The sequence below is a fragment of the Pteropus alecto genome, unplaced genomic scaffold (assembly GCF_000325575.1).
Source record: "Pteropus alecto unplaced genomic scaffold, ASM32557v1 scaffold7, whole genome shotgun sequence".
Taxonomy (NCBI): Eukaryota; Metazoa; Chordata; class Mammalia; order Chiroptera; family Pteropodidae; genus Pteropus; species Pteropus alecto.
The window spans coordinates 45849940-45873647 of NW_006494614.1; the positions used below are offsets into that span (position 1 = coordinate 45849940).

At 35.7% G+C, this 23708-nt stretch overlaps 2 protein-coding genes across 6 annotated transcripts in view; one reads left to right on the plus strand and one right to left on the minus strand.

Moving 5' to 3' along the window:
- The window catches only part of C2CD3 (C2 calcium dependent domain containing 3), a 111601-nt gene extending 93489 nt beyond the window's left edge, over positions 1-18112 (minus strand). For all 4 annotated transcript variants that reach the window (XM_006926610.3, XM_025042678.1, XM_025042679.1 and 1 more), the window contains exons 1-5: positions 17850-18112; positions 15286-15555; positions 12518-12675; positions 2268-2491; positions 1476-1723 (exon numbers count right to left, since the gene is read on the minus strand). In XM_006926610.3, coding sequence (XP_006926672.1) covers positions 1476-1723; positions 2268-2491; positions 12518-12675; positions 15286-15555; positions 17850-17904 — 955 coding nt within the window. In that variant the 5' untranslated portion in view covers positions 17905-18112. The remainder of the gene's footprint in view (positions 1-1475; positions 1724-2267; positions 2492-12517; positions 12676-15285; positions 15556-17849) is intronic.
- A 61-nt stretch (positions 18113-18173) lies between these two features.
- PPME1 (protein phosphatase methylesterase 1) overlaps positions 18174-23708 on the plus strand; it is a 66166-nt gene continuing 60631 nt past the window's right edge. For both annotated transcript variants that reach the window (XM_006926611.2, XM_006926612.1), the window contains exon 1: positions 18174-18629. In XM_006926611.2, coding sequence (XP_006926673.1) covers positions 18529-18629 — 101 coding nt within the window. In that variant the 5' untranslated portion in view covers positions 18174-18528. The remainder of the gene's footprint in view (positions 18630-23708) is intronic.

Sequence of the window (23708 nt, forward strand, 5' to 3'; positions counted from 1 at the left end):
GCGGGTGGGACTGCAAATTGGTACAGCCACTATGGAAAACAGTATGGAGGTTCTTCAAAAACTTAGAATTGATCTACCATATGATCTAGCAATCTCTCTACTGGGATTTTACCCCAAAGACTTGAAAACACATATCCAAAAAGACATTTGCACACCAATGTTCATAGCAGCATTATGCACAGTGTCCAGGACATGGAAGCAACCGAAGTGTCCTACAATAGATAATTGGATAAAGAAGCTGTGGTACATATATACAATGGAATATTACTCAGCCTTAAGAAGAGATGAAATACTGCCATTTGTGACAACATGGATGGACCTCAAGATAATCATGCTAAGCGAAATAAGACAGAGAGGAAAAGTTGAAAATCACATGATATCACTTATATGTGGGATATAAACCTAAAAGCAAGAAACAAACAGGACAAACAGAGAATCATGGACATGGACTACAGACTAGTGGTCACCAGAGAGTAGGGGGTGATGGAGGAAGGGGTAAGTAGACGGGGTAAAGGGGGTCAAATATAAGGGGATAGGGGGAGGGTCAAGTGGGTAAAAGAGATAAAATATATGGTAGCTGAAGGAAACTGGACTTTGGGTGGTAAACACACAATAGAATATACAGATGTCAAATGATAATGTACACCTGAAAATTATATACAATTATATACAATTATTAACCAATGTTACCCCAATAAACTTAATAATAAAAAAAAAACCCTTACTAATGTAAATTATGTACCCTAATAGTTATTTAAAAGACTTTTCTATTAATATTGCAGATATTCTACTTTGGAAATTTTACTTGTGAGAATGGAGACAAATTCCTATCATGCTGTTGATTTCATAGATACATAGTAGACGATTACTGTGTAATGTAAGGTATTTCATTTGCTTTTATAATACCACTCCCTATCATGAGGTAATCTAATACAATTTCTATTTGCTTTTTTATTTCAGTCTAAGCCCTTACACAGGCAAACTGACTCCTCTCTGCTTGTTTGGCTATGAGTCATATTTAATTCCCAGGCTTACTACTGTCAGTTGCTGTGCACTGAATGTTCCTACTCTGAGACCAACAGTTTTCAGAATGTGAAATGAAGTTAGTACTAGCCTTTGCTGCATAGTCATACAAGTAAATGCTAATTATTAGACAAAAATCTTATTTGCCTTGACTTATTTGGGAAAAAATAAGGACAAATATTTTTCTATGATAAAGACTTTCCCTCATACTCAGGCTCATTTTAAATCATTCCTACTCTAAACCTACAATTATCAGTACTCTATTTAGAAGTAATTTAGTGGTTTAATAGAGCTGCCTTTAAATGGTGAGAAATTCTAGACTCTAGTAAGATTACTCACTTTTATTTGGCTATTTAGTACAAACAGAAGTCTAGTTCTCTTTGTAGGCCAGCTAACGAACAGAGTAATCCCAGTAAATATAGCTTAGTCTCAGTTCACAAATATATACATACCCGAAAGAAGGTCCTTGGTAGGGGGATTGTTTGAAGAAAGAATGCATGAATCACTGTGACTCTTGGCAACTGTCCTAATTTGAGGCTGGAATTCAGAACTGTTGAGAAGGGACATCTGCTTCCGTGGGGCTTTGTCTTTCAGAGTCATAGACTCTAAACTCTGTCCTGAATTAAGATGGTGTTGTAGTCTAAAAACAGAGTCCTTTGTTGTATCAGAGTTCTCTGCAAAGTACAAGTGGTCCTTCCCCCTGTTTTAAAATAAAGAACATCAGAGACAGAAAGTGGATCAGTGGTGTACAGCAGTGTAGGTTAGACTTTGTAAATGTTTCTCATCTCTCAAATGAAATAATAGATGCTTTACCTACTACTGTGGAGACAATGACAAAGAGAGTTCAGTGCTGGGCCTGATGCAAAGCAAATGCTTCCTAAGTATTTAAAACCAAAATCTATTTCTCTTACTCTACTGTTTCACAAAATACTGCCTTTTCCCTCTTCCCTCAAGGACATGTATCATGTCATCTACATATGATTGAGTCATAATTATTTACCTGTATCTTAAAAACCCCCCCCCCCCCCCCCGCCCCCCCGCCACTAGACTGCAAGTAGTCCTCAGAAACAGGAATTAATTTCTATGTCCAGCATCTGGTACTGGACGAGGAACACAATGGGTACTTAATAGTTATTTGCTGAATGAGTGACTACCTTTAGTCTTTTACCCAATCACAAATGAAAGACAGAAATTATGAGTACAGTGGGAGTTAGTAGACAGATTGACTGGTATTAAGTAATTACCTTGGAGTGGTTGATCTACTACTGTTAGTTGCTAAATCTTTTCCATCAATTTTGGTGGTAGGTATCCTACAAGACCTTGATGGAACCAGAAACTGGGTATTGCTGGGTTCAGTATATTCTCTAAATCCCTGCTCAGGTAAAAGCACATTTTCTGTCATGTCAGTGGTAGGAAGAGGGTTATAGCTGTCATAAGTTTCTGACAGAGGCTCCAGGGCAAGTGAGACCTGAAAGAGACATGCAATATATCAGAAATTTTCTTTAGTATTGGTTAATTTTAAGACTCTTTGTTTACTATAAATTAATGGCCACCTTTTCTTACAGGATCAAGTTCAAATTCCTGCCTACCTCAGAAGCCTAATCTCTCATTGTATTCCCTTCCTCTATCCCTCTTCCTAGATAAACCAATTACTTAGCGTTCTCTAAATGTACCTTATATTTCATTCCTTATGCTTTTGTGTATGCAATTGCCTCAGCACAACTTCCTCGGTGAAAACTTGTGTTCAGGTAGAGGTGTCATGCCACTCTATTCATGTTTCTACTTACTCTGTATTTATCCATCAATATAACCACTATTTATTGAACACTTTACTATAGGCTAAAAGCTGTGCAAGCTCCTCACATAGAGAAGTTCATATGATGATATAACTCTGTCTCAAAAGTAAATTACCCTAATTTGAAGATTAAAAAAAAAAAAAAAGCAGAGGTTTAGAGGAGGTATTTGTAACTTACAGTTTGTTTTTCATCCTGACAATTATGAATTCCTTGAAGGCATGTACTGTCTTATTCATTTTTTTTGTCTTATTCATTTTTATGTGGATTAATTAGCATAGTACTCAGTGTACAAGCCTAGTATGCCTAATAATGCCTAATGGTTTGACCAATAAAACAATGACATAGTACCTTCTGTGTCCTTAGCTATTTGAGAAAAATAAGGCCCAAGTTCCATGCTAGGGATAAGGCAAGGTGAAGAGGGAGGAGGGCTAAGATGAAAAATAATCACTTGAAGTTTCCTTTATCATCTTATTCATGTGAATTCAGGTTTTTTATTAAAAGGCCCTCCAGTCCTCTGAAAAGCCTAATGGAGAAAAGTCTAATGGAGGAACAAAAAATAAGCCTAAAGCAAGACTTTAGAGAAGTGAAGAAAATATTCCAAAAGAAAAGAACAGTGGTATTAAAAGTTGTTGCAATGAAAGAGAAAGCAGAAGGAATGGTTTCAGTAGCCAAAGAAAATCAAATAATGATAAATGGACTAAAACAAAAATGAAAGATTACAGTTAGATGTTTTAAGATGTCTCAGGGAAGGTCAACAGAATAATCTGCTCAGAGAAACTGCCAAGGCACAGACTCAATAAAACACACTTAGGTCTTGATTAGAATTTTGTTCATGAACCAGGTAATAAAAAGTTTTTAACATCTATTCATCATCAAGACTTTCTACAAAGACAAATGACAGGAATACATGAGACAAATACTCTGTTCAATGATCACTATTATAGAATCACATAAAATCCTGGCTGCCCAAATGTAAATGTCTGAAAGTGTTCTCTTGCCATTCACCAACTGCCAAAAGGCTGCTACTACTATATTCTAGAAAGAAAGGAGACACTGAGAATAAAGGCTGTGTCCCTGGCCTTAACAATGACCTGCTGTCTGGCCACTGAGTTTTGCTTTTGACCTAGGCAACCGGTAACAAAACAACTCATAGGCCTATACTACCAGTGGCCCATGAACAAAGTAGAAAGTCCAGGGACCTGTGATACCCATTTTATAATCAAAACATAAGTACTGGCCTAACTCCTCTGTTCAATTAACAGATATTGGTTGATACCAGCTCAGTGCTACCTGCTTGAGGCAAACAGATAAAACATGAAATCTAACCCAGAGGATCATAGTATCTTGGAGGGGCACTTAAAAAGAAGTAATTTTAATATAAAATGGTGAATTCTGAAATAAGAAAGTGTATTGGGTGCTATGAGAACATTCAAGAAGGGTCTGAGCTTAGGGAAGAGGTGAGGAAGGGTTGCCAAGGATCGTTTCCAGAGTGAAATATAAACATCTGAGTTTAGAATCTTAAATATGAATGAGACAGATAAGGCTGAGGGAGGCTGAGGTAAAACATTCCAGGTAGAGGAAAGAGCATAAGTCAAGCTTCAGAGGTATAAAACAGGCTATTGTTCCAGCAATTCCTACCAGCCCAAGAGATTTTCACTCCTGACCCCTCTGCCTCCATATAATGTACCCAACACACTCCTGCATTCATCTCCCAGATCATCGTTCCTGTCTACCTCAGTCATTCTCCTATCCAATCATGGTTCACCCCTGTGCTCACTCCTTTGCTAACTCCCCATTCACTGAGTCCTATAGAATTTCTATTTCATACAAACTACCTTACCACTTTAACTGAACATCTTTCTTAAAATGTCCCCATTTCTTCAGTCTTTTCCAGTGGAAACTACTCTTTCACTAGCCAGGATAAGGGAAGTTGACTTATTCCCTTCTGGCGCCATCTCCAGACTATCATTCTATCGTCTAAATATATAACATCTCTTCTGAAGTCCAAATAACATGATTCTCACATCCATAATAGAACAACCTCAAGGCCACTCATCAAGGCTTTCTAACACTGAGTTGCCCACAATCATCTACTACATCTATAACATTTATCAGTATAAAAGAGAGCATATTAGAATGTCTATTTTTCAGACTTATGCTGGTCAAGTCAGCATTTAAAAATGTTTTTAAATTATTTAACAATGCTTTAAAAATCAGATTTTATGTAAAATTTTGATTTCTGGCTTCTCTTGAAAAATCAGAAGATACAGCAATGCTGGGTCCCCATTGTGCTGTGGCAAAAATTAGCTGGAGTGGAGTAGTGGCTTTAGTCAGGGTATTTGCTCAAGTTTGCAAAGCCCCGGCCCTGTCCCAACATGAAGAGGAATGACAACTGCTGTTTACCATTACGCTTGGTGTGCTATTTAAAAAATTTATTTTCTTTCAGTAAAATGGACATTTATGTACATGTACATTTCTATGAATTTTAACCTATATATAGATGCATGTAACCACCACTATAATTAAGATATAAAAACTTCAATTACCCCCTACCCCCAAACTCCCTGGTGCTATCTATTTGTAGTCATACCCTCTCCTCACCTCTAACCCTCAACAACAGCTCATCTATTCTTGATCATTACAGTTTTGGCTTTTGGAGAATGTCATGTAAATGGAATCATACAGTATGTACCCTTTCAAGATGGGCTTCTTGCACTCAGCATATGCCTCTAAGATTCATCCATGTGGTGTGTGTATCAATAGTTTATGCCTTTTAATCGGCTCAGTAGAATTCTATTGTTAATATGGCTTGTCACATTGATATTCGAATATTGAAATAGACTTGCATTCCTGGGATAAACCCCATTTGGACATGATGTTGTTATTCTTGTTATACATTCTTGGACCCAACCTGCTTATATTTCATTGAGAATTTTTAGGTATCAGTTTATTTTTAGGTCTAGGTCTTGTACTGTCCTCTATCTTTTTGGTATCGAGGTGGTGCAGGGCTCACAAAATAAGTTGAGGAGTATTTTCTCCTCTTCTATTTTGTGAAAAAGATTGCGTAAAATTGGTGCTATTTCTTTTATAAACGTTTGGAAGATTTCGCCAGTGAAATGATCTCTCAGCCAGGAGATTTCTCTTTTGGAAAGTTTAAACTACAAATTCAATTTTTTCAATAATTACAGGTCTATTCAGGTCATGTATTTCATCTTGAGTGATTTCTGGTAGTTTGAGGTTATCGAAAAATTGCTCCATTTTATCTAAATTGTCAAATTTATAGAATTGTTTGTAGTATTCCCTTAATGTCTTTCTTACAGTAGAATCAAGAGGAAAGTGAAATTTTTTTTTGTGTTCAAAAAAGAGAAAGCTAGAGACCTATGCCTTTCAAAGGAAATGGGAGAAGGCACATTTCTTTATGGAAGAGAATATTCCTAATGGTGAAATAAGGCAAATAAAATGTGACACTCAAAAGATAGCATTATGGAACAAACTATAGTAGAACTATGATCAGATGTATCATACTGGAAAAGAAAAAAAAATAAACAAAAAACTACTGAAATTTAAAAAGGATTTGTTTTTTAAAAGCAAATAAGTGGTACCCCTGAGCATGAAATTAAGATAAAAAGCTTTAAGGCATCAAAATCTCTTATAAATGGTGAAATTTATAAAACAATGCCTAGCGAATGAAGCAGAATTTGTGAGTAATAAGTGATATTTGCATATGTAGGTCTAACTAAAATTATAGTTGTTCAGAATGTCAGTGTTATGGCTATAAACTTACAAGATGAATTAAGTAAAAATGTTACATAATTTGTGGCATTTTTCTTTGTAGCTGATGAGAACACAGATAAAAATAACTCCACTGATAGCTGTGTTTATTTATAAAGTACCAATGAGAATTATGATGTGAGTGAAAAACTTTTGGACAAGATGCACATAACAAACAAATCATCAAGGAAAGGGTATTTCTCTGAGGATTCTAAGGGTTGAAAAGTTTATTAAATATTGATGACAATGAATGATCCTCCTGCAATGGTCTCTATTGACAATGGACTTGTTTCAAAATTTAAATCCAAGTGGCAACATTTTGTCAAGACACAGAATCATAAACCTATCCAGTGTCTTGTTTACTTTTTCTAAAAAGCTAAAAGTCAAATAACACATATATATAATTAACATATTGATTAACTCACATGGTCTAAGTTTTGCTTGATAAACTGGATAAGCAGTATGGTGGCTTCTTACTACTAAGTGAATATTCGGTGGCTGAGGGCTGGGTGCAGTGTTAAATGTTTTTGAGCTTGAGTTAAAAGAAGTCTCTTCGATTATGTTTTCCAAGAAGAAATCTCAGCCTGAGATCATTAGCAGGTACTGATCAAATATAGGGCCATTTTAATTGACATTATAGGCTATATATAAACACTTAAATTACTTATCTACAAGTGTATTCACAAGGAACCATATATGATTCAATTGATTCATTCCTTGATGGTTGTATCTGGGAAATTTATTTGGCAAAGAACAATCTGTTCTACTTTTCTATCATTTTTTATGTTTAAATAGGACTTCCAGAAATGAAAGTGATGGCATTGAAATACGTTCCTAAAATTGAAGAACTAAAGACTGATATTCCAAAAGGATTTTTTTGACTTCAAACTTTATGAAAACCAACAGTGTTCAATTTACCTTTCTTATACTGAAAGTGTAACATATGGAGGTTAATAGTGTAGTACAATATTTAGGATTAAATATGTTTGGGAATCTTAAATTTTTCAAATAACTTAGGAGTAATAGCCTATTAAAAACTATTTTGCCAAGATTCTACATTTGTTTGGAAATACCCATGTTTGCAAGCAGTTATTTTGTTATGAAACTGAATAAAAACTAAATCTATTCTTAATTAAATAGTTTAAAAATGAATGCTGTAATGCCTATCAAATATAAAATGTCTGGTATTGATAACTCAATACAGAAGTAAAAGTACCAAGTTTCTAGCCAAAACAAAGAAAAAGATTTCAAAAGAAAATAATTTATAATTAAGTATTCTAGTTTTCCAATTTCAATGTAAAATAATCATATATATGTATATATTATGCTGCATGCTTTTATAATAGTATAAGTTAGATATTTTTTAAATCTATTATATTTTTGCCAGCCTGCTTATTCAATGATAGAATACAAGAAGGATTCTTCTCTCAGCTTGGTTCTAATGAAGCTTACTGTCAGTCTACTCTGAGCACCCTCCAACCACCATGACCCTTGTTATCATTTAAAACTGTTCTAACTCCATAATCTCTGTTTCCCTTTAGTAACTCTGTATCTGTCTTATTTGAAGTCTGGCTAAACCTGAGCTTTGCAGTAAAGCCATCTCTACTCCTTCATCTTCCAATCTATTAGCTCTCCTTATTGGCTTCATTTTTCCACATATCAAAAGGCGTTCCATACTTCATTCGTCAAGTCAATACCGTCCTTGAGGATGGCAAAAGTGTATGACAAGAATTTCATCACTTACTGTTTTCTTTTTTAAAAATTATTTTAAAATTAATATTATACATTCACATAATTTGAATCCAAACAATTTCACAAGCTTGTTGCAAAAAACAAGTCCCTCACTTTGACTCCCCCCATATTTCTTTTTCCCCAGAGGCAATTGCTTTCAATTCCTGTAACTGATTCTTGTGGTATTTACCTCTATAGTTCCAATAATGTGCTTATATTTTTGTCTACATCTTGATCCTGCCTTCCCTGAACAGTTTTTAGGCATTTTCTTTTGACTTTTTAATAAGACAAAAATTTAGCTCCATCCCACATGCTCCTACATCTCCATCTTCCCAACTTGCCCATATAGTCATACTGTAAACACTTATCATTCATCTAATCAAAATCACTGTTACGAGCATGTATTCTGCCTAAAGCTGAACCATGAGATAATACTGATTACTTTTCCTTTCCTGAAGTTTTTACCCAAAATTGCAACTGCCTTGTTTCCTCATTATTATTCTTATTAACAATTTAGTTCTAAATTATTTACAAGTTATCTAAATCTCCTTCTTTAAAAAAAAGAAAAAGAAAAGAAAAAAATCTCTTCTAGAGCTTCAGGACATACTCTAAGTTGGACTAGCTGTCATTTGTGCCTAGTGTAGAGCTGCCATCCAGGGATTTCCCTTCACCTTATTCCTGTGTCATCTCCTTTCCAATATCACATCTTGTCTTCTTCTTAAAATTTACTTAAAATTTACTTCTTAAAATTTACTACAAAATTTACATTTTGGTGGAGAAAGTCCCTCAGCTGCTTTGTCAGAAAGGTTGTGAGAGAGGTACAAAGTTTTGAGAACTTGTACATAGGAAAACATCTTTATTCCACCCTTACACTAGATAGTCTGCTAGAGACAGAAATCCAGGCCATTTTCATTCAACATTCTAAAGGCATTACTAAATTGTCTTCTGGCTCCTAATGTTTCTATTCAGAAGCCTGGAGCCAAATAACTTCCTAATTGCATGTGACTGTTCCCCCTTTTCTCTGGAAAGTTACAGGAATTTGTCTTTGTTTTCTATGTTCTAAAATGTCGTAATGCTACACCTTGCTGTAAGTTAGCTTTACCCCATTGTATTATATTCAAAGGACCCTTTCCTTTCTAAAAAATTGTTAATATGAAAAAATATTTTGAAGGTTTTTTTAATGAAAAATAAAGGTAAAATTGATAAGTTTAATGAAAAGAAAACCTTTTTCTTCAAAAGGCAGCATAAAGAAATTAGAAGACAAGCTACAGGACACACTCTCCATATATCCCGGATATAAGAAAAGCTCTTAAAACCTAAAAAGATAAGCAACTTATTTTAAAAACGGGCAAAAGAATTGAATAGACATTTCACAAAAGTAGATCAGAGGTTGGGACATTTTTTACAATGAAGGAGCCAGAGTTAATACTTTATGCCATATAGTCTCTGTCATAATTACTCAATCCATATAGTCTCTGTCATAATTACTCAATCCTGCTGCTATACATGAGAACCGCCACAGATCACACATAAATGAGTGTGGCTGTGTTCTAAAAAACTATTTACAAATATAGGTGGTGAGCCAGATTTGCCTTGGGGGTTGTAGACTGTGAATCCCTGAAGAAGATAAAAGAATGGTCAAAAAGCCCATGAAAAAATACTCAAGATATGAATCATTAGGAAATGCAAACTAACATCTCCACAAGATATCAGTACATACACAGTAGCATGACAAATTAAAAAGACTGACCATATTAAGTACCATGTTAAACGTTTCCATATTTTTTTCATGCCATTTAATCTTTACAAAAATCCTATGAGGTAAAAGCTTTAGTATTATCATTTTACAAAATAAGATATTGAAGCTCAGAGAGTACAAGTGAACACCAGCACTGTTTTTGTAACCAATTTCTCCATGTGTAGTCTAATGTCATTTCTATTGGATCACACTACCTCTCCCTCTCTTCACTGCAATTTATCTGGGAAACAGAAATCTCGAATTGTTACTTCTACCTCTTCACTGTAATTACTACTTATTTCCTTAACCCATAATCTTTCAAAATCTGACTTCTGTCTCCATGTTCTATCAAAACAATTTTCCAACGAAGCCAATGACATTTAAATAAAAAACACACAAGTATCATTGTATCAAATGACATTTAAATATAGGGTGGGGAAAATGATACAGCCACTTTTGAGAACAGCTACCATATGACCTTAATTCAATACCTAGGTATACACCTAATACAACTGAAAACATGTTCACAAAAAATTGGTACATGAAATGTTCATAGCAGCATTATTCAAAATAGTGAAAAAATGGAAAAAAATCCATCAACTGAAGAATGAATAAACAAATGTGGTATATCCATATAATGGAATATTATTCAGCCATAATAAGGAATAAAGTAATAATTCATGCTACAACATGGATGAACCTTGAAAATATTATGCCAAGTGAAAGAAGTCAGTCACAAAAGGCAACATATTATATTATTTCACTTATATGAAATGTCCAGACTAGGCAAATATATAGAGACAGAAAGTAGATTAACGGTTGCCAGAGGCAAGGGAAGGGTAAAAAGGGAAATGACTGCTAATAGGTACAGTGTTTCTTTTTGGGGTGATATAATGCTCTGAAATTAGACAGTAGTGATGATTGTAGAATTCTGTGACTATACTAAAAACCACTGAATTGTATACTTTAAAAGTATAAATTTTATGACATGTGAATTATACCTGAATTTTAAAAACAAGAAAACAACCCACTTAGAATCCTATGCTCTAAATGTTTTTTCATTTTTGCATGCTTATTTAGCCCAGTCATTGGTCATTATACATATATGTAGATATCATTTTAATTCTCTTTTGTCATCAATCCAAAATCATTTTTCTATGCTGTTATACAATCACAATTATGTAATTTTATCTTTTATGGAAACGAAATATTCTACTAATAGACTACAATTTTAATATTGTTGAATCAATTGTTTTCATTTTTCCAATTATTAACAGTATATTTCCATAACTAGATCTAAGCATATAGTTTCCCTTTCTTTTTATGGTGTTTTCTTAAGGTAAGTTGCCAAGGGTAGAATTTTTATGGTTCTTGAAACATAATGCCAAACTGCTTTGCAGGTCTGATGAAAATTTATATCATTATCAGAAAAGTATGAGTAAACCAGACTTACTTCACCATAAAGTTACGAACATAAGGTGTCATTATTTTTTAACTTAATATATTATAAATAAAAATATGATAAACAAAACAAAGAAAATGTTCTTTCGCTTGGATGAATTTCTGCACTCTCTTTTGTTCTGCTGACACAATTACATGCTTGTGGTTTTATAACAGGTCTTTACATATGATAATGTTATATGTTCTTTCCTTGTCTTTTTTGAACTATTTTCTTATATACCTACTTAAATTTCTATGTGTATTTTAGAATACGTTTGACAAAGTATAAAACTCACAAAATTACTAAGGGATTTAAATATTCAGAATTCTCTAGGAAGTACTTTCAAGAGTCTCCCCTCAGAAAGGGATCCTTTTATGTTCTTTCCCACCATCCCATACATATCTATAGATACTACATATAACACAGCCTTCTACTTGTTACTCTTTTCTATTTCTTCTTGCGTGACTTTAAAAAACTAAATGAAAGGACCATCTCTTATCTTTGTATCCTAATTTACTGGCACATAGTGTATCAAAAAAAAAGTAGGTTGAATCAATGAATACATCAAAGACAGCACTTATATGAATCAAATAAGCAATTATTTTTTGGCATTATGTTAGAAAATGTTGAAAAAACAAAGAAGTAGAAAACACTGTCCTGCCCAGGGAAGCTAAAAACTAAAAGGAAGGGAAATTAAGAGGAGACAACTAATACATAATTTTGGAGACTATGTAGGATTATAACAGAGTAACAATTATGTAATTAATATTACTATGAATTTAATAAAGATGACAAAGAATTAGTATAGTAGAAGCTATGAAAGACTCTTGGAACTTGCGATGGGCAGTAAAGCACTAAGAGGATTTGGATAAGTAGGAAACAAAGGTATGTTACAGTGTTTGTGTAAAAACATGAACAAAGGCATGAAGTAAGAATCAGACGGTATATAGGAGTCATGTACCTATCCATTCTACAAACTCAATTATTCTATGCAGCAAAAAATTAATATATTTTTACCTGGAGTTCTCCAAGTTTCTTAGATGTTGGTGAAATAATGCTAAAAAATCCACTGATGTGATGAGTTGGAGAAAGCTTGGCTAATCCACTTATCTGAACTCTACCAATTGGAAGATGATCAAGTTTGGTGATTACTTCCAGCACCAGGACAGCCATATCTAATCAGAAACAATTACAACATTTTTACAATATTTTTCATTTATATTTTGGGGGAACTGTACAGAGGGGTATACATTAGAACATTTTTTTACTTAAAAAAATATTTTATTTTCAAATAAACCATGCACTTACCATATCATTCAGGGGGGAAGGAGATTGAACCCAAGATCAAAAGAATAGTAAAGTTTTAGAGAAGAACAATGACAAATACCTCACATGGAGAAAAAAATTACATTCAACAAAAATATTTAGCATATCAAGTATCTGATAAGGAAAGTATCTTTAAAACCATTTTTTCTTTCTTTCTTTCTTTTTTTTACATATTTGGCAAGAAAGTAGGCTTTGCTTTTGAAATATAAAGGCAACAATTCTCAGTTATTCTATTCTCACCATTTCTAGTTCTGAATTGGACAAAGGGCTTCTCTTATATAGTTGCAAGGGTTGGTCTTTGCCTCTCAGGAGTATCTCATTGCTTACTCCTTGATTATATCTGGAGCACTGAAATACTGAGAGCACTTGGAACTAAGAGGAATGGAAATAACCATATTCTTTAATTAGGTGCTTGGACTTAATACCTTCATGATCATAACTTACAGCAGGAGAAATATGATGCATACATATGAAATGTGAGATTGTTTCAGGACAGTATAACTTCTGAATTATTTTCTCACCAAAGTTGAGAAAATGGTTCATTTTCACTATCTGTTCAATATTGTAATGAAAAAAGTACAGGGCTTATAATTAGAAGACCTGCAATTGTGCTGTGGCTCCAATATTCACAAGCTGTTTCTGTGTAAGCCACAGTTGTCTGTAAAAGAGACATAATATCTACATCACGGCTGTTAGAGGAAGAGGGGTATTCCAAATAAAACAAGTAGCACAATGTCCTCTCACACGGTAATTGCTTAATGGTTGTTATATTACTTCAGGCAAATTACTTAACATATCACAGTCCCTGTCTTACCTACTCATGGAATTTATCTGAAAATCATGAGCTGATAAAAGTGTTTGTAGACTATAAAATGATGTGCATATGTAGAATAAGGAAAATGTACCAACATTTATTGGTTATTTACCAATAGCCAGGCTCTTCTACGACTCATTCATTCTCTTAACAACTCTATGAAGTAATTATTTCTGTCCCAAATTGAGGACAACATTGAGGCTCAGAGAGGTCACGTAACAGTCCTGAGTTTACTCAGCTTTAAAGTGACAAAACTGGGCTAACACTTGGTTCTATCTAACTATAAAGTACACTACATCATGCTGCTTCATTATTTGTTACTTCTAGGGAGAAAAACTTAATTCTTAATGGGCTTCTGACATCTGTACTTCACTTTTGCTGTGGAATTAAAATCCCTCTTATCCAGCATACTTTTCACCCCTCCTTTGTTTCTTACTGAATCCTGATTAAAGGCGGCAAAAATCAGGAGATAAAGCTCAGTGAAGTATCATAATTGTCTCAGTTTCTACTCTTATCTTCCCACACTCTACACATTTTCATGGCTGCTATTTCCTATGAAGGAATAGAGTAAGGGAGGAAAGATGTCAGAAAAGAGCATGAGGTATACCTTAGAATCCTATGATCCCTCTATTTCCCAAGGCAGCAAGGCATAGCAGAAATATTAATGATCTTGGAGTCAGGGCATATTTTAAATTAGGGTTGGTTTTAAGGTGACTTTAAGTAAGTCACTTTTAACTCCAAAACTCAAATTCATCACCAAGAAAATGAGGCTAATACCCACTACAAATGTACGGGACCTCACAGCATGCATTCTAGTACTTCCAGTGGTTTCTCTCATTCCTCTTACTGTATTTTCACTTTCCTTAAACAAAAAATTCTTAAAGTGGGGTTATTTATCCAATAAATGTAGTTCAAATCAGTGAAAATTAAGCATTTATCATGTAAATATTGTTGGGCTAAGAATACTAGAGAGCCCGAGGTGAATTAAAGATGAATAGGTTAACTCCACCATCCAAAATGTGTTATGTGAAAACTTGACCTAAACAGAGAAATAACAAAGTACATTTAGAATGCTTTCCTTGAACAGAAATACAGAAATTCTGGCTCCTAGATCCCTGTGGAGGGATCTTTCCCTTCTTTGAAAACCTGTAGTACTAATTCACTAAACCATTCATTAGGCAGTTAGCCTGTATTACCTTGTACTATTAAATTTTATATCTATATCCTCTTCCCTTGAGTATAATGTATATCCCAGAACAGAGACTACAGTTATTACTTAGAAAAGCATTATGTAGTGAAAAGTTCATGAGTTTTGATATCAAATAGAAGTCGGTTCAAATCTTAGTTTGTCACTTATCAAATATGAAACCTTAGAGAATATTTGTTTCATCTCTCTGAATTTCAGTTTCATTGTCCATAAAACAGAGACAACGTGTATCTTGTAGGGTTATTAAGGATTAGAAACGATATGTATTAATTACTGGTACATAATATACTCTTAATAAATGATAGCTATTATAAAACCTCTTTGACTCCTCAATAATTATCAATGTCATAGATACTAAGTACATGATAGCACCTATTGCTAACAACAGAACCACATGTTTATTAGGTCTGCAGGTGAAATGATAAAACAAAACCATACCTGTTAGATAAGAGGTAAACTGCTTTGGACCACAGCGAATAGCATAACGTGTAGTTGTTCTCACAGCTTTTGGTTCAGTCTGCAATGTGTCCCTGGGACAAAAGAGAGTTCCATCTGATGTTTCTCCCCACCATCTCACTCGGACAAGTACACAAGAGGGAGGCTTTGCAATCTTCCATACGACTTTATTAACAGTAAGTTTCAGAAAGCAGCGTAGCTGGCCTTCAACCAGAGGTGGTAGGCTTGTAGATGGAGAAATGTCACTCAAACCTGTGGAAGAATCCAAGAACACTTGGATTTAGTCAAAATTTAGACTAAATATAGAAAACGTATAATCTGCTTTTTGAATGAAAACACAAAAACATTTTAGTTTCTACAGTGAGCAGTCTTATCCTATCTATTCGAATACATGATAAATAACTAGCAAACCACAGAATAATCTAACTGGTCACTTAAGCCACCCTGATAACTAATTAGTATTTAGGGTTTGATTTCAGTTATTATACATAAATAACATACAAACTTAAGACATGCTAATACAAACCTCTCTTTGATTGAAAGCTACCATTTGAAAAATACAAATACAATGATAGGTTTTTAAAATCTCAGAAATAGTTGAAATTCTTCTTCCAAGTACTGGTGTTTTGATTACTGCAACATCTATAGTTTTTCAGATGTTTTACCTAAGTCTCTTACTTTAAAACTGCTAAACATAAGACAACTCCCCTTCACTCAACTCTCAAATGATTACGTCTATACCATACAACTCAGCATTTCAATAGTCTACCTTAAATTGTCTTTTTTCTTTCCTGCTAACTTCATACAATCAATGAGGACAGAGATTATCACCTTCGGATTCTGCACTATTTTTTAGCACAATGCTGGTTCATATTTACTGGTTTTTATAACATTTATTGGCTTTCAGAAAGAAAATAAAATGTAAATAAGGCAATTAATTATGGCTTTCTATGAAGCTTTCCTTTAATGTATCTTCTAACTAAGACAGATTTAAGAAATCATTCTTACATTACACACACTTTTCTATTCCTCCGATTTTTCCCTTGGGTAGTAGTTGTGCCTCAAGAAAAAAAATACTGGAGTCGATCAAATCAAGAATCTATAGAACTAATTCTTTGGATTTCTGAAGTGAACACCGTCTGCTCTTTATAGTTATCTTTATGGAATAACTAGTTTCAATATAAAAATTATACTAGTGTATACATGAATATTAGTGCATATGCATAATGGTATAGTTCTATTTTGATTTTTCTTCTATCAACCAAATATGCTTGACTGGCTTGACACCGGGAGCACCTGCATTGACCACTTTCAAGTTCTGTTTCACATCCTCCCATCATTCCTAGCAGGAAAGGTACTGCCTCAAACCTGCCTTAGTTATTTTTAAACAGCTTGGATAAAATTCATTCCCAGACTGTAGCTTCAGTTCTCAACCCAAGGGCCTAAGTACTATCACTATTCCTAATACCTCTTTGCATATAATGTAATAAGGCAGCAACCCGATTTTCTGAGGCAGCCCAGTAGAGATTCAATTTCGTTTCCTGATCTGCCCTGTGTTCTTAGGGTGACTATTTCTGCTGCAGCAAACATTTCCCTACTCTCTTGGTGAGCTTGTTTCTTCAGGAGCTTACTAACTTGAGGAGGTCCTCTTGCTACACTCTTTGTTCATCTCAAATCCTTCAGAGGTCTTCATGACCTCACCCCGCCCCCCACTCCAACCCTACCTACCACACCGTGTCACTCCTCATTCTTTCTTCCTCTCTCCTTCACAACTATCTTCCTCAGCTCCCACCTGTAGCTCTTAATGCTCCACGACTGTCTCATACTTCACTCATTCAACTAATATTTACTGAGTCCTGCTTCGAGCTATTTCTCAGGGATTCAGCAATGTATACAGTATGATCCTTGTCTATTAGGATTAATAACATATTCTTCTCTCCAACTTGTTTCTTCCAACCCTACATGGACCCCCACACACAAACGTTTAACTTCGTTATCGAAAACACTAAGTCATAGGGATATAATGTACACCATGGTGACTATAATTAGTAATCGTGTACTGTATATTTCAAAGTTGCTAAGAGTGTATCTTAAAAGTTCTCATCACGAGAAAAAAAATTTTTTTAACTATGTATAGTGATGCATGCTAATTAGACTAACTACGGTGATTTCACAATACATACAAATATCCAATCATCATGTTGTAAACCTGAAACTAACAATGTCATGTCAATTAGATCTCAATTTCCAAAAAGTTAAAACAAATTTCTAGAATTTCTTCTTCTCTTCCTCTAGAAGCGTCCTACTTCTACCCTTTTGGTTCTCCCCGCCCCCCACTCATTTGTCCAGTATGCCCTCCACTGCAGCTCGTATTTCCTTTCCATTTGCTGGAGAGCCAAGTGCCCTCCCTCTTGATCCCCTCCGTCCCTTTTCTTTTTCTCTCTCTTTTTTTTTTATCGCTGGTGTGGGCTCCCTAGAATTTCTTACACCCTGCTCCCCAACTCTGCCCTATTACGCTTTTCTCAACCTTTAGTCGCTCAGGTTACCTCTTTTCCTGCGGCCATAGCCGCCCCCTGGCCTTTGGCCTTTTCGTTGTTTCATGATGAGGCCGAGCTTTTCTTCACGGATTCAACTCCGGCCCCAGCACCTAAGCCGTAGCCTCCCGCCATTCCCTCCCACCGCGCCTGCGTTCCCCGGCAACCGGCACCGCCGAGCAGCCTGGGAGGCAGGAAGAAGCAGCTTTTCCTCTAACAGTCTCCGGGAAACCGTAAGAAGGGAAGGCGCCAAGACGCCTTATCGCCAAAAGACTACAACACCCAGGATACTTTGCTACAGTACCTCTGCCGGATTGGACGCTCTCGCCTCCAGCTGCGCAAGCGCAAAGGCATACGCCCTTTGAAGACTCCATTGCCCAGGGTGCATTGCCTTCAGGAGGGCTTTTTTTTTCGGCGAGTGTTGTCGAGTTCTCTTCTTGGGGTCTGATGGGTCCGCAGACTCCGTTACCCAGCTTCCTTTGTGGAGCGCTATTACGCATTTCCTGTGGAACCGCCTGAGGAGAGTGGGTGGAGTTTACGGAGCCGGTGGGCGGTAGGCGGTGCTGCCGGTAGCTGGGTGCTGTCCAAAGGCGACTGGGCTACGCTAGGGGAGCGAGCTGTGACCGGTTGGGCCGCACTTACCGTGGAAAGAAGCTTCAGCTCCTATTTGGCTACCTACGGCCTCCCCTTCATGTCGGCCCTCGAGAAGAGCATGCACCTCGGCCGCCTGCCCTCTCGGCCCCCTGTACCCGGCAGTGGGGGTAGTCAGAGTGGAGCCAAGATGCGAATGGGGTACGTGACCCATACCCCTTCTCCCTAGAGTCCAGGCCCCGGCCATTGGAGAATGGTGTCTTTTGGTGTTTAATGTTGCACAGAAAGGGAGGCTAAGGATAGAAGAGAATATTGGCGGCGGCCTGGAGACGTTTAGATGGAGTAGAAGGCAGATTTGGACGCTAGGGGAGGCGCCGAGTCAATGGAAATTGGAGGACAAATAGTATTGACGGGAAAAAGGAATAAGGCAAAAATTGAGGAAGCCGAGAGGGTAATTTAAGAGATACAAGAAGCACCTCCAGCAGAAGAGATGTTGGAGGTTTGAAGAAAGGGAGTAGAGCAGTAACAAAGGTTGGGAAGATCTGTCAAAGAGGGTTGATGGAAATGAGGATAACTGAGAAAAGTTAAGGGGAATTAGGGGAAACAGCCATGGAAGGCTTTGGGAGGAGTAAGAATACTGAGAACTAGTTATTAGAAAAGCAGAGGAAATTAGAGAACACCTGAGGCAGGGTTGGAGAAGGAAAGTGAACTAGGGAGCAGAAGGTTCTAGAGAGTTCCTAGAGATGTAAGAGGCAGATTCAGAGAGTCAGGGGGTGACTAGGAGAACTGAGGAAGCTTGGGGAACAGGCATAAGGAATGATGGAGAACATAGCCAAGAAGATTGTTAGAGGTAATAAGAAATGTGACGAGCAGTGAGGGTAGGAAACAAGGGGAGTGATGAGGGAGAGGGCCGAGAAGCTTAGAGAGTGACCGTGGGATTTAGAAATTGAGAAATGACTGAATATGGTTTAGTAAATGGAAGTGATGCTACAGAGATAAGGTCTGGGAAGCTTAAATAGGAAGATTTGGGCAATTGATTTTTGCTGGGCAAATAGGTCTGATGGAAGTTATGTACTGGTAAGTCTCAGAATTAATGAAGCATTGAGAGTAGCCACTTAAAGTGTTTCAGAGAAACCATTTACTGGGAAGAAAGCTGTATTGAAGAGATAGACTTTTGGAATTTTAGGTTGAATGGCTTGTGCCAGGTTAGGGGATACTTAGATGCAAGAGAGAGCATAATGAGTTGAACGTGGGAGAGGTAATTGCTGGAAAGCAGAGAGAACTGAATAGGCAGTTGAATTTGAGGGGTATTTATAGTACCAGACAGGATTCTGGAGATGAGTTACTGTAAAGAGAAAAGAGGCAGGAAGAATACTTATGTATAAGGTAGTCAAGAGTGTGTGTTTGGGATTCTAGAAATGGGCTGGTAGATGTTCTTAGAATAAGGACTAGAGAGAAACCTTAGTTTCTGTGAAGAAGTAATATGTACAAAAATTGATCAAAAAGATGAGGTTAGGAGATGTAGTACTGTGAAAGTAGTTCCTAGGAATGAAGAGAAAGGAGAATCCTATAAACTAGTGAGATAGGAAGTGGTGAGAATGGTTGGAAAACCCAGGGAAGGAAACTAAGAATTGAATTGTAGACCTGATTATGATACACAGTAAAAGGAAGAAAACCTTGACAGGAGAAATAGGTCAATAGATGCACAATAGAAAGAGGTGGTAAAAGTCCACATTTAAGGTAAAATGAAGGTTGTTTGGGCTTTGAAAGACAGGAGAGGACTGTAACATGAATAATATGGAAGATCTGGAAACTGATCTATAACAGATTGGGAAAATTAACCTGTAGTATAAAATTAATGTAACATTTATTGTTGATCTGTATCTTAATTGCTGCCTATCTTAACCTAAAATTTGATCTTTTAGTATACCAGCACTTTTCAGTAAAACTGTACAAAAATTTTAGCATTTTAATAACTACACATGCTTCAAAGTTTAATTAGAACTCAGCTTATCACTTCGTAAAAACAAGTTCCCTGAAGATAAAGAACCGAAGAAAAATACTAAGAAAGGGAAAATCCGCTGGGTAGAAGATTGTATCATTAGTAGCTTATCCTCTTTAAATAGATGCTTTGGTCTTCTTAATTTAGATTAACTGCTTATCTTGGAAAATGAAGTTCTTTAGAAAGATGCTTCTTTATAATATTGTGAAGAGAAAAACATGTATTGGTGAATTTTATGTGGTCCTCAAGTGGCTTATTTTCCTGTATTTTTCTTTTCTTCTTATTGGAACATTTAGATTAACTGCTTATCTTGGAAAATAAAGTTCTTTAGAAAGATGCTTCTTTATAATATTGTGAAGAGAAAAACATGTATTGGTGAATTTTATGTGGTCCTCAAGTGGCTTATTTTCCTGTATTTTTCTTTTCTTCTTATTGGAACATAGGCAGTCCTCGTCTAAGTCTAATGTTAATGATAATACAGATTCTCTCCTCCCTAGAATCATAAAGATGGAAAAGAGCTTTGAAATGATCTCATCTCATTACTTCACTGGATAGTTGAGGGAACTGAGACTCAGAGAATTCTGTATTCTGTAAGGTAAACTAAGAGGCAAGGGATGATATTTTGCCTTAATAAATGACAAAACTGAAACTTAACTCTTCCTCCAACTGAGGCACCCTAGAAGCTTAGTGGTAGAGCCACTAAGGACTAGGACATGGGTCTCTTGACTCAGAACTATTGTGTCATTTTGGATTCATAGTTGTTATCCTGGGAATACTTAATTTGAGTTTTGTATCTTACTCTTTTGCAAATACTCTAGGATTCAGTCTTTTTCCTCATTCCTGATTTATGAAGTCTCACTTCCACCAGTTTCAAAGCATCCTTCTCTATTTTTCCTTCTACTCACTTCCCTTTTGTTTTTGTTTTTGTTTTTGTTTTTGTTTTCGTTTTTTAAATCTTACCACCTTTTCCCACTGCCCCATCTATCTCTTACTCTCAAGTTGGGCCTGTTCGTTTGACAATCTGTTACATGACTTACTCTTAGTTTTCATAATCTCTTGCCCTCAATTTCACTAAACTTTATTTAGATGTGTTTGCATATTCAGGGTGGTTTTGAGTTTATTGATTTTTCTTGAGTTTCCATAATTTCGTTTTTCATATTGGATTTAGTAATTCCAGAGTATTACTAGATAATGTAATAATAATAATTACTTATTTTCCTAAGTATTGTGTGCCAGGCATTGTAGTAGTAGCTTTATGTATTCTATTTCATCTGTCCACAACCTTACAAGGTAGATATTTCTCTGTATACGGAAATTCAGACTCTGAGATTAAAAATCATCCAACTAGCATGTGGCAAAACTAGATTCAGTGTTAGTCTCTAGAATCCATTCCCTTTTCGGAACACCAACACTTTCTCTGCAGTAAGGCCTGAAATCCTGGTTTCATTGTTCCTTGATAGATGCCAGTAGATGATACCCAAAACAGTGATTTTGAACTTCCTTATTAAAGCTTTTGGAGCTACTTCGTTTTTCCTTCTTGCGAGGGTATCTTAGTCCATTAGGGTTGCCATAACAAAAATGCTGTAGACGAGGTGACTTATAAACAGAAATTTATTCCTCACAGTTCTGGAGGCTGGGAAGTCTAACATCAGAGAACTGGCAGATTACGTATGTGGCTAGGACCCCTTTTTGGTTCATAGTTGGCAGTCTTCTTGCTGTGTCCTCACATGGCAAAAGGGAGAAGGGAACTTAGTGGGATCTCTTTTATAAAAGCACTAATCTCATTCATGAGGGCTATATTCTCATGACTTTGTCACCTTCCCAAGGCCCCACCTCTAAATACTATCACATTAGACATTAGGATTTAACATGAATTTTGGGAGACACAAATTTTTGGTCTATACAACACCTGGTGTGCTTGAGAGGAGTGTGTTTTGAAAAATCACTGCTTTAGTACATTCCAATACCATTAGATTAGATTACTAAAACTATTTTTCAACATGTTTTTGGTTTATCAGTAGTACTACATTTTTATAATTATCTCCTAATTTCTACAGTGCTTTAACTAACATGTATATATTAGTGCCTATTTGTATTTTCTATGAGGTAAATTAGTTCAAGGGTTAATATTTTCTCTTAATGAGAAAACGCAAGTGTTCATTGACTTGCCTAAGATTATAGAATCCTTAAGTGGCAGAAACAAGATTCAAACTCTGACTTCAGATTTTTGGTCCATTATTCTTGTTGTACCCTGGTGCAAAAAGATTGATGTTTAAAGTTATATAGATCTAAGTTTGAAGCCTAGCTTGAGTATTTACTTTGGCCAACTCATTTAGACTCTTATTGTGTTTCTTATCTCTAAAATGGGGATATTTCTGCTTACCTTAGAGTGCTATAAGAATGAAATAATACATGACAAGTATTATGCTTCCTGACACAAACTCTTAAGGAATGTTAGCTAGTAAATTATTTTATATTGAGAACTGTGAGAAAGGCTTATTCTTTATGAAGTAGCTCTCCTTTCAATCTGTTATAATGTCAGCTTTCGCCCCTCAAGTTGTGTATTCATACCTGATTAGATAACCGTTTTTCATCCTCTTAAGTTTATTATAGATATTGGGCCTCAGGATAGCTTTAAGGAGTTATTCACACAGATAGAGAAATAAAGGGCAAAGTGAAGTGATTTGCTGCAAGTCACATATTGAATGACTAGAAGAATTCAATTCTAGTATTTGTTTTAGTTATTAATTTAAAAAAAATTGTTAGAATTCATATATCGTAGAATTCACCCTTCTAGAGTGTACAATTCAGTGGTTTTTAGTATATTCAAGGTTGTGCAACCATCACCACTAATTCCAGAACATTTTCATCATCCCGCAAAGAAACTACTTCCCTGTTAGCAGTCTCTACCCCTTTCCTTAGCCCTGGTAACCACTAATCTACTTACTGTTTCCATGGATTTGCCTATTCTGGAGATTTTATGTAAATGAAATTATATAATATGGCCTTTTGTGACTGACTTCTTTCACTTAGTATAATATTTTGAAGGTTCATCCATGTTGTAGTATGTATCAGTACTTCATTCCTTTTTATTGCTGAAAGATATTCCATTGTGTAGACATACCACATTTTATTTACTCATTTATTAGTTGTTAGACACTTGGGTTTTTACTTTCCATAGAACTCCCTTTTCATCCACAGGATTCCAATTTTTTGCTATTATGAATAATGCTGCTCTGGACATTCACATGCACATCTTTGTGTAGAAATATGTTTGC